The 13,006-nt window shown below is 22.7% G+C and overlaps 1 protein-coding gene across 1 annotated transcript; it reads right to left on the bottom strand.

Annotated features, from left to right (window-relative positions):
* Nucleotides 1-10,006: 10,006 nt before the first annotated feature.
* LOC105363718 (platelet glycoprotein Ib alpha chain-like) lies at nt 10,007-11,711 on the bottom strand. Its single transcript, XM_011501469.1, has 4 exons — nt 11,556-11,711; nt 10,652-10,734; nt 10,075-10,569; nt 10,007-10,011 (listed from the first exon to the last, which is right to left on the bottom strand). Exons 2-4 carry the CDS (start codon nt 10,731-10,733, stop codon nt 10,007-10,009), a joined length of 582 nt encoding a protein of 193 aa, XP_011499771.1. The 5' UTR covers nt 10,734; nt 11,556-11,711.
* Between the last annotated feature and the right edge of the window lie 1,295 nt (nt 11,712-13,006).

Genomic DNA, 13,006 nt, shown 5'->3' with positions numbered 1-13,006 from the left:
TTAAATATATAAAATCATGATTCATTAATAAAGTTCTTAATGTTAATGTAAGAAAACTTTGAAAACAGTTTGCAAACAAATGAATACATATGACTCCAATTTCAGATCGAATATATATATATACTTTTACTATAATATTTAATCCAGATTTTACATTCTTAAAATATCATTTGACATTCAAATACTTGACTGTTGCCTGTGTTTACAATAAAACAATAAAATTTGATAGAATTACATTATTCGATTAAACGTTTTTTCAAAAACTATCTTAGATTTATCGAATGTAGTAATATAGAAATACTTATGCTACGATAATCGATACCAAGAGAAAAAGTTTTTTTTTTCTTTTAACAGTGCAAACGCGGTTTTGCATTTATAATAATTTTTTACTAATATATATCGAGAATATTGAATTACACAAGCAATTTTACAGCACTGTTTTATTAAAATACCTTTTGTAAATTTGATATGTTTACAATTCTTTTATTTTTACAGCTTGATGACTTATGAAAAACAAAATCAATTTTCCAATTTTAATAAGTACTTTTAATATAAATGAGTATAGACGAATATTTATTAATGGTTCGATATTTTGTAGCGTAGAATTCTTCGCGTAATAGTATATATTATTTTTAAATTTTACTTACACAAGTATCTATATAGTTTTATATTTAATAAATTGAAAATATGATTATTAAAAATAAAATTATTATGAATTATTAATTGTATTTAAATTTTACTTGAGTTTTAAATAAATAATGTAATTTAAAGAAAACATTAAGAACAATATTATTTATATATTCTTAATAATAATCAAATTATGAAAAAAATTTTTTTCGACTGAAATTAATTGTAGAACAATATTCGGAAAGTATATATATAAATGTAAACTTAATTTGTCATTCATTAAATAAGATTTTTATGTGTATTTTCTTTATATTCGGTATAAAAAGTATTAAAATGCAAAAATAGTTTGAATTTATATTTCTATTTGGACACAAATATGCAATATGATTTATTGATATCAAAATATTGTAATTTTGAATATATTTTTATAGTGACTGATAAATAAAGACATTTTTCGTTTAAATTTTACGTTTATGCTTAAGAAAACATTATTTTAAATATGTACAAATTCTTTTATATTCAAGAAAAAAGAATTGTAAATAATTATCAATTATTGTTTTTATTTTGAAGAATATTTATATGCATTACATTAAACATATATTTAAGATTTATACACACATATATATATATATATATATATATATATATATATATATATTGGTTATTTTCTTTTTAGTAATGGATAGTTTTATTGAATAAATGCAGGCAACTATTTAATGCCAAAATTAAAAAAAAATAGTATTATAAAAATAGGAATGTTATTAAAAGTTATAATGGACATTTTTTGTAGGAATTCGACAATTACGTAAATAAGGGGAGAATCAGCCTTTTCCTCTCATCTGTCTCATGTATAACGTAAAATTCACTATAAAATCCTGTTAGAGAAAAGATACTTGCAAATGTTGAAATAAATTTAGATAAAACTCTATTCAAAATATATCCAAAATATAAAGAATCATTAATTTTGTTATAGATGTCGTGGCTGTAAATATATATTGTCAAAATATACAAATAAGTTGAAAAAACTATTGTATTTCGGCTTTGATATTATTGAAGCTCTAAAATCGAAAAGAATTAAATACATAGATTTAGTTAATTTTGAAGGGACATTTCTTGACTCATTATATTGAATTTCTCTTCTCTTATATCACTTATATCACACTATATATCCCCTATTACATGATACTCACAATTTGTTAGTGCAAGCTTAATCCACAGAGGTCTTAGCATGAATTCTTGGCTTTGCGTCGATACATTTGCTAATCAAATCCGAGGGATATTTCTCCATTACCACTATTGTTTGTTTTTTTATAATCAAAATATCAATATAACTATAGTATATTTATCATCTGCTATTTTTCTTTGTAATTACCTTATGCATGTTTTTAATAATATTTACATTATATACTGTTAACAAATCAACATAAGACGAAAAAGTCTAGACAATTAAGGCAAGTTGATTATTGTAAAGTAGATAATATTATAGTATAACATATATAGTATGAATCTATGTATATTTGTATATGTGTAATGAAATTTGATAAACAATAGCACAGTTTAATTAAAAATTTATAAAATTATGAATTGTAGGATCGAATAGAGTAAAAGAATAACTAATTATTTATTTAGAAATTATGCCTGTCCGTAAGAAGTGACATTCAGTGATTGAACTATTCACTTGAATGAAAACAATGTCCGTTTTTTTCACCCATCGCCACTTTAATATATCATAAATTTTTTTTTCTAAAATATATGTCTATCTCAGACACGCACACAGCTATGCCACACATCATTGAAATTAGGAAATAAATAAAAGGTCAAAAACTAAATTTATGATTATATATTTTGTATGTATTATTGTTATTAAATATTATAAAGTATACTGTTTGTAATTTCTTCAGACATAAAGAAAAACTTTTTGTAATGCCATAATAAAAAATTATACTTCATAATAATTATAAAATGTCTATAATAAATTGCGATAGTAAATGCAATTTATAATGTAATAAAAATACAAAAGAAATAACAGAAAATAATAATGCAATACATTACTTAGATCTGCGAAATAGAAAATAGATAAATTAATTAATACGCTATGTTAATTAATTTACGATAGACAATTTTATTTTCTCTTAAATATTTTGAATAATATATTGCAAAATTCTTTAAATAGATAAGATTAAGGAAATTTTTCATTAATAAAATATAGATATAAATTCATGTAATTACTTAATTAGAGATTTGAAATGACAAATAATTTCACTGTGCGTAATGCAAAGAGGGAGATGCGCTGGTCGATCATCTACCAACTGTACCTAAGTATATGTAACTACATCTAACAACGTTAGCTTCAACAAAGGGGGAAAGTACTCAGAATGCGAACATAAGCTTACACGTGACCTGATAACATCCGTGTTTAATTAAGATTCTGCTCGACGATAGTAGTTCCGACTATGCACACATTCCTGCAACTCTCATTTATTCACCATAGGACATATGCAGTTGCGCGAGCCAATGATGCGATGTACCAATCTAACTGACTGACCCTAGTTCATATAATTAATAACTATGTCATCGACGAATAAGTAAAATTACTATTAATTTGGCGAAATAGCGAAATATCGTAAGAACACGCTTCTTTCCAATATTGTACTAGTTACTGTGTCGTCCATTGTTCGATTTGTAACTGATCAAAATATTGAGATATTTCATATATACAAGTTATTTTTCTTTCTTTATCGATACACTTAATAGAATCATTTAGTCTGATGATAAATTACAAAATATCTGAACGTTAAGTCAATAAATTTCATCCGTAGGATAAATTGTCGAAATAAATATTGTTTTAACAATGGATTGCCCATGCTTAATTAATTTTTAATAACAATTATTAGAAATTCAAAAAAAAAGTAACAATCTAGTGAAAAATGTTCTTTATATTTTAATTCATAATATTTAAAAAATTTTGAAATTTTTAGATATTTTTACAGGATCGAAAATTTTAATAATTAATCGAATATGCCCAGTCATCTTTACCAATAATTTATCAACGCTTAATTTTCTTTTAATTATATGAAATAGGATAATTCAAAGATTCATCATAAAGATTTTTACATAGAAGTATCATGAAAGTCAAGTAATAGTAATTTATTTTATAGGTATTATCCTCCTTAATCCTCTACATGTATATCTTATATTGCGCAAAAACAACATAATTTCAAGGTTTCATACTTTAACAATTTTCACTCATCTCTCAACTCAATATAAAAAATATTATATTTATACATAAATTATAATGGTTCCTTTTTATATAATAATAATATGCAATTCAAATAAATTATTGAGCATCCAGATTTTTTTAATTAAGGATAATGAAAATATTAATAATCTAGTTATTTGTACTTGTTTGTAATTTTATTTATATGGAAGTGAACCAAACTTTTTCATTTCATTGCTCCAATCGAAATCTATTTATATCTTAATTTTACAATAATTTATATATAATTAATTGTTCATTGGTACGTTAATATCTATAATATATATATATATATATATATATATATATATATATATGTATATATAATCGAGAAAGAGCACGACAAATAATTTGTATTAATTCATTAATTAGAAGAATTTTGAATTGAATGAAAGTTTTACGTACATCCTCTTGATAGAACATGACGAGGCGCGTTTACCTTTGACCCTCTTTAAGTAACCTCATTTGATAGACTTTAGAAGAACTTTGTGGCTTTACTAAGAGGTTCATACTCGTCTAGATGTATAGCTTGACTCGCTGGTAGAAAAATTTTGCGTTCTATCTTTCTTTGCAGCCGACGCAAACCAAGCAAATGTATAAAAGAGAAGCACTTTTCGAAAACGATACTACTTCTTTCGGATTTCGCTAGAAAAGAACCCTTCACACAAACACTCATATACAGTACTTGAAACATCTCGTACACACCACTCTAAGCTTTTCTACCAATCTTTACCTAAATAAGCTAAAGGCGCCACATGTCTATTTTAAGATTTCCTGGGGATTTAATTTGAATAATTTCGCTTGAAGTTGAAGAAAGGTATTGTACGCTAATAAAATTTTGTCAAATTAATTGTGAAGCTAAATAAATTCATTGAAATTACTTTAAATTTTATTTATACGTTAAGTCATGAAAAAATTTAAATTGTCAAAGACTTATATTATACGAGGGGAAAAAATGCTTGTGAAAAAACAATCAACACAAGCTTTTCTCGTAAATTTGATTAAGTTTTTTGAGATTTCTATTTTATATAATTAAATGCGATTCCTATTTAGTGTAAATTATTAATTTTATATGAGTAGATATTTAAAGTATTGAATTTTTAACGCAAACATTCGTTCATGACAATTAAAGATTTATAATCAAACCATTATTTGATAGAAAGTACTGATATGTATATATATATATATATTTTTTTTGTCCCCCCCCCCCATTAGCTATATTATACTATAATAGAAATGAAACTGTTGTTTATAAGCTTTTTAAAAGCATATTATCAATAGATTCTACATTTATGTACTAATACATATAAAAGCCTAATTTGATAATTAAAATTTAAAATGATGAAACAAATTCCAATTAGTTAAATATTCTTTATGTATATAATAATTATATTATAACAAAGAACATAAACGATTTCATTAAATTTTTAGTAACAAGCCTTTACATATTTTGATATAATTTCCGATATTTCTTATCTTCTTATCATTTATTTAGCCTTATGGATATTGGAAATTTTCATAATGAATTTTCGTTTGAATTTCAGAAGAATCTTAAATTATTTTCTATAATCACTTACCTTCACCATTTTTACAAAAATCGTAATTATTTAATACTGCCTTGTATTTATATTATTCCTTTTACTCCTTTATGTCCCATTTTGAATGCAAGTACATAAGCTCTTGCTATGAAACACGTTGAGCATTGTAATTCAGGAGTTGTATAAAAGATACAAAAGTAGTATTGCTATCCATTTCTATTTTTCCCTCTTCTTTTTATCGGAAATTGACTTCCTGGTATTCTGCTGAATACATGATTCTTTGATCAGTCTTCATTCTTCTTTTATTTTTCACAGTTATTCCAGTTATTTTTGCCTTTCTTGTCAAATTTAAAATTTTTGAACATAGATACATTGTCTTATTGTATAATGAATTACATGAAACAGATGTAGGACTGTATACTCTATATCTAGGACTGAAAACTTTGTATTTAGGGATGAATGGAAGTTTTATAAAAATTATAGTATTTAGAAAGATATGAGAGCCAAATTTCTAATTGTATGGATAATTAGCATTAAAAAATTAAAATCTGCTCCTATTTTACTATATTTGTCCATTCACATAAAATCATGTTTTATATCCTTAATGTAGTTCCCATACAATTTAATAGAATTAATTTAATTCTTAAAAAATGATAAGTAATCAAGAGTATATAATCAAAAATATGTTTTCGATTAAATTTATTTGGATTATATATATTTTTATTACTTTAATATCGTATACAATTTTCTACTTTTGTTTTACAGTATAAGGATTTCAACAGCCCATACTTTGTACCAAGATATCAATTATTTATGTAGTGTAATAGAAAAAATTACTGAACAATTTTACTACCTGCCACTGTACTAAGACGATTCGTAGCACTATATTGTTTCAAACCTTTTTGTTTATCCTAAGCACTTCTTAAATAACTTCTTTCTCATTTATAACTGCCAATTATACGTAGGATGGGTATTAATTCAGTGCTTTTAAACAAATATTTCAGTAAATCTATCAAATAACAACAAAACAAAAATTGCAGCTTCTTTGAAATCTGATCACATTTAACTCAGACCATTGATTTACAATTTTAATATTTTATTAATTTTATTATTAAAATATTTCAGAAAACTTTTTATTACCAGACGAAATTGATTGAGTAGTAGTAAGGTATATTCTGTTAGCACACAATTACTAATAAAATTATTATGTCTACGATTATTCTAAAAAGAAATACATAGTTTATTGATGCAAAATAATATACTTGATAAACTATGAAATTCCTTGAACATATATTTATAATTCATAGATTATATAGCATCAAACAAGTAAGAGTAAATTAAAACTAAAAAATTATAAATTATATTAATGATGCTTCGAAACATTATACATTTAAATATAATTCGATGAGTAAAATTATATTTCATAATTTAATATTAATGAAAATATTTAAATAAACTTCATATAATATTCATAAAAATAATTATAATTCTTAATAGTGTAAATATTGTTTCTATTTTAATTGACAATGAAATTTTGAAAAATTAATGAATTAAAAAGAGAAAATAAGTGAAATTTTTTATTCTAAATATTAAAAAATATTTTCTTATATCATAATTTCATTGAAAAGTAATGCCAGTTTACATTTGTTATATCAGTTGTTCATAATAAACTTAAAGGAACGATGAGACTGTAAATTTACATATTATATATCTCAAAAAATGAGAATATTGTTAGAACGATAATGTTCTTCGAATGTGTCCTTTAGTATATATTATTATTATTTGGTTATTACTATAATTTTTTTATATTCATGAATGTTGCTGAAAAAAAAGTCATTTCAGTTTCCTTATTGAACCGTTTTCTGTATTTATTTAGATATTGTCTGGAATTTGCACTTGGAAAATAAATAAAATAATTAATAATACGATTAAAATATAACATGTAAGCAGATACATTTGGAAGATGAATCTTTCTTATAAATAGACAAAGGCGAGACATTATTACATTAAGTAGCACAGTAACTTGAAATAGAACTTGGAGACCATCTTTTATCTAGATACGCTTTAATCTAAATTTACGAATCATGCATAAAATTTGCGGACTCCACTGATTCTCGCGATCCATCAGTAGAGAAACAACAACTGATCTACAATAAATAATCAAAAGAGTAAAATTCGTGAATTACTTCGCGTCGAAAAGAAAAAAATAACAATAAGTTTAAAATAATCGTATTGAATAAACAGAGAATTGTACATTAAATATCTTATTAATGAGATATAGTGTACAAAAGAGTATAATCTTCAGTCCCGGATAAGGAAGTGTTAGCTTAAGTAACAGTACGTATACTTGCAGTCTCTTACATTTTCAAATTTTTCTTGATAAAACAGATGAAGATAAACTGAATCCAATAAGAAAAAGCACTACTACAATGATTTCATTTATAAACTATTTTTCTATAAAAATGTGTAAAATGTTACAATATTTTACAATTATTTCGATAATATGATATAAAAGTAATAATTATTTATATTTTCATATAGATATAATTTATATTAATTCGGACACCGTAAGGTAAACATTAAGCGTCTGTTGATTTTGAAAAAAAAAACTTTTTTTTATAGATATTGTAATTTTGATATAAGTAAAAAACATTTACATGCTAATAAATATATATTTGTTATATTCTCCCCTACTCCCTCCCCCTCCCCGCCCATTCACCACCAAATTGGCTTTCACTCGCTCTCTATATGTCTACCTCGCTCACTATCTTTCTTCTTTTGTAATTACTACAGAAAGAAATATTTGGTATTTAAGCAAATTTCAATATTCGTATCTCCATTAAGTCAATTCATTATAATATTTGTAAATTATTGTTTAATATTGATATGGGCTTATTTAATACATATCTAAAGTTTCTAAATTTATGAATATGTACATGCCTATTTCTAGTAAACGTAAATATTATTATAATAATTCCTATAAGAGAATATTCGATACACTTATATACAAAACTTTCGGTTATTATATAATAATCGTTTAGGAATATTACACAAACAATACAATATAACAATATATATATATATATATATATATATATATATATTTATCTCACAAGACCTAAATTAAACATGTTTTAATTTAAATATTGATTCTCTACGATCATTATTTCATTTTTTTTAATAGTTTCCGCGTATGAAAATCTATGAAAGAACATGTTATTTAATTAGATGTTTATCGGCATAATAAATTCAAAAAGATTTGCATAAACTCAGGGAATTTAAATATTGCCAATAATTATTATTTATAATATTTAATCAAAATTAATTCAAATCAAATGAATAAATTGTTTCTTAAATCTATACAAATGTTTATTTATTTCGACACAAATACTAACACCATCAATTCCTCGTAAAAAATACCTTAACATAACAGCAATCATTATCAGTAGATGAATTAATTATTAGAATAGAAATTTTTGTACAATTATTATTTTGTTTAACATTATATTGCAAATTAATAAATTTTTTTTTAATATAAAAAAAAAAATTATAATAGCTAAAAGCTTACTGCAGAATTGAACGATATAAATGTTTATAAGGTATTTATTATAGATATTTACCACTTGACATGTCATACTGATTATTTATAGATAAAAATATTTAATTAATAACATGTTTGAATTATAGAAAACCAACACATATTTTAACGCTATTAATTTAATATCGCACATAGTTTTTTACATCGTCTAACCAATTTTTCATGAAAAATATTGTTAAAACCATACTGATATATTATTCTATTTAATAGATACTTCGTAAAATATTCATTTGGCTAAATAAATAAGCACAAGCTTTAAAATATTTTCTGATATAACCGATTATTAATTAATTCCAGTCGTATTTATTAAAACATTATGTAGAATATAAAATATAAACGTTTTAGTAAGTTTTTGGTTTGAAACTTAACTTAACTTAATGATAACTGTAATAAAACTCATCATTTGATTTAATTTGTAAGAATAGCAAATTATGAGAATAAAACATTGACAAATACATATGAATGACGTATTTCCATTTTTTCAAAATTTGAGTAGATTTTCCAGACATAATTTCATTCAATTAATTTATTTAAAGAAATAAATAAAATAATTGAATTTCACAGTTCGTTACGTATAAACTATGTAATTTAAAGTAATTAGTAGTAAATTAATTAATAAAAGCATTTTTTTTTTCATTAAAAAAAATATATATATTGTTTAAAAATAAATAATAATGACCAAAAGACACTTTAGATAATCGAACTATATATTTTTATAAAAACAATTGGTATTTACGTATATTTATCGTGTGTGAAATAATAATATCCAGTATTATATAAATATAAATATAAATATGTATAATATTAAAAAGTATTTTAAAAGTGCATGACATCTACTTTAATGAATGTAAATCAAAAGTTCTAACTAAATTTTTTCCTTTGGAATAGTATTCATCTAAAATTTTCAATTATCTTTGCGTAATATACGATGAAATAAAATCATGTTTGTTAAAAAAAGAAAATTATATATATTTCTTCCCTAAAATATTAACCTGTTCAATCATTGAGTTATCAAACTAAATAAGTTACTAATGCAATTACGAGAAATTGTATACTTAACACTGTTGTTGTAGCCGAAGTCATATAAACAGTTGATACGGAAAAGCTACTTTCATTTTGTGCCTCTGTTGTTGAAACGACATTTGTAGTATTTTCTTCCGTTGTCCTCGTCTCTTCCGTTGCTTCCGTTATTTCTTGAGTCGTTGTTTCTTTCGTTGTTGTTGTTTTTTGTGTTGTCGTTGTTTCTTGTGTCGTTGGTTTTAACGTTGTTCCTTCAGTCATTGGTTTTAACGTTGTTTCTTGTGTCGTTTTAGGTGTTGTTGTTGCAGCTGGTGTTTGTGTAATCGCCGGTGTTGTAGTAATTCCATTTGTAGTCATTATCATATTAGTATTATGTACTGTCATTGTCGTTGGCTTTAGCTTTGTAATGATCATTCGACTTCTTCTTCCCATTAAATAAATTGGTTTTTCATAATTATTGTTCTCTTTCTCAAATTGACTACCATCTTCAATTATTGGCAAATCTTTTAAATGTCCAGGATTCCTGAATTCTACATTATTTAAAAAGAAAAATATTTATAAAGTTATCATCTTTAGAAATATCATTAAGTGAAAAAAATTTCTGTTTCGTACTATCGACTTTATTTTTATCAAATGGATAAGCATGTACAGCATATGCTACTAGGGCTAATACTGATAAGATTTTCCAAGTCATCCTGAAAAAAATATGAAACTTTTTATATATAATTATTATCATCATTCAGATATTAAAATTAAATGAGAAAAATAACAAAGAATTTATAACTTGTAAATAATTATGTGTATAAATTGCTTCGAATTATTTTTCTTATACTGTAAGAAATATTCTTATTTATACAAATTTTTAATTTGATTACATATTTAACAAAACAAATAATTTATTAACATTATGTGTTACCATTTTATTAAAGAAACATTTTTTATTATTCTAATATTAATTTTTCGTTATATCATCCTTTTATTATGTATTTGATATATTTATAAAAAAACTTATTTGGAATTAAACAATATAATATATAATAATATTAAGTTATTGAAAGAATTTTTTAATTGAATAATAATTTACAATATTTTTTTAATATATATGAAATATTGTATAACTAGTAAATGGAGTAAATAAAAAGGTATTAACTAAAAATATATATATATATATATATATATATATACTCTCTGTATATATATATATATATATATATATATATATACAGAGAGAGAAAGAGAGAGGGAAAGTAAATAATGCAATAATTCATTCTTTGTAATTTGATAATCTAGTACAATTTTTTATAATACTTAAAATATTTTATTTTCTTTTGATATCCAACTTATTATTACTATTATTATGAATTTAAGTAAAAAGGAATCAATGACTGGTTGATTAATTAATGCATGTATATATATTTGTTTTATTCTATTAGAAATATTTATCGTTAAACAAAAAATCATAAAAAATTAATTCTGTATAATATGTGTTTAATTTGAATATAAAAAAAAAACTTACTTATTTTCTGCTTAGTACGTCTTCTTCGTAAATTAAAAAATATTGAAATACAATTTTATACAATGAACATTCAGCACCTAAATTCTTAACTCTACGGAAAACCACTGATAAATGAACATGAACCCACAATATTTTTACTATACATATATAGGATTAGATTAGTTAAAAGTGTGACCAACAGATAAGACCAATGTCGATAAGTATAATTTTAATTTAATCGATGTTTGTAATGGAAAATTCATGTTTTACTCAAATATTTTTTGAATATTTCAAGAAGGTTTTTCGTAGAATTTATTTATTTATCTAAATAAATAAATAAATAAATATATATATATATATATATATATATATATGTTAATAAAATAGTTAATTGTAAAAATTAAGTTAAAGATAAGTGTATTTAATATTTAATATCTTTTAACAATAGAGGCTGCCATAAGCGGTTAAGTTTATTTATTCTGATGATTTATTCTGACTTGACCTAATACACACATTTAAAGCATAAAAAAATATTAATAAATATAGAATTCCTTTAATACAATTATTAAATATTGAAAATTGATTAATAGAAGTAAATAAAGTTTAGGAAAGACTTATTATTTATATACTCGTTTGAAATCAGTGATTACCAATTAATTTAAAAAATAAAAAACAAGTTTTAATATTTCATTAAAAAATTTTCTTTTTTATACTTGTATATATCATGATTTTTAATTCTTTGTAGATAAATGAAAATAAATTTTCATCTAATTACCGTATTGAGAAAATATAGCAAATTATTATTTGTGCTTACAAAGAATATTTTAATACTAAATTTGTATATTAAAAAATATTTATTTATATATTAGATTATGTATAATTATTTTTATATTGAATTATTTTTACACATATTTGAGTGATTATAATCGATTTTAAATTTTATCAAATTAAATTAAGAATTGTAAGTAACAATAATAGATAGTATAAATAAAATTATGCGGCAATACGTGGTCAATATTACTCTCTTTATGCATCTGTTGAAAATATCAGTGATCTATAGTAACATTTGGCATAAATTATTTACAAAATTAATAGACATATTATTATATTTTGAAATCGCTCAATTTTCAAAAAGATCTTTATTAGTTATAATAAAATTTAATCGAATTCTAATAAAATGTTGCATCGTCAAATTTTATGACGAATCAAAGTGTATTGCACTTATTTAAAATATTATAAGAAGAAAACATCTATTTTGACTTATGTTATATGCTATTAAAAGTAAAAGAGAAGAAAATTATGACTAAAAAGTATAAAAATCTAATGTTTAGTTTTGTGTAATGGATTTATGCACCTTTTCTATATTATTTTACTCCTTAAAAAGTAAAAATCACTCCATTTATATTTTTATATTATATATATTTCAGATTTCGTTTTCGAATCTAACAATGTTTACTTTAGATAAATTTAAT

The sequence above is a fragment of the Ceratosolen solmsi genome, unplaced genomic scaffold (genome assembly GCF_000503995.2).
Source record: "Ceratosolen solmsi marchali unplaced genomic scaffold, CerSol_1.0 scaffold3, whole genome shotgun sequence".
In the NCBI taxonomy this organism is placed as follows: Eukaryota; Metazoa; Arthropoda; class Insecta; order Hymenoptera; family Agaonidae; genus Ceratosolen; species Ceratosolen solmsi.
The sequence above is the reverse complement of the archived record's forward strand: the minus strand, read 5'-3'. Positions and strand labels throughout refer to the sequence as shown.

Bases quoted from the DNA above. Each gene is read 5' to 3' on its own strand.
- LOC105363718 (XM_011501469.1), bottom strand. From the start codon at position 10,733: ATGACTTGGAAAATCTTATCAGTATTAGCCCTAGTAGCATATGCTGTA. The intron at 10,570-10,651 runs GTACGAAACAGA...TAAATAATGTAG, and splicing joins TGATAAAAATAAAGTCGATA to AATTCAGGAATCCTGGACAT.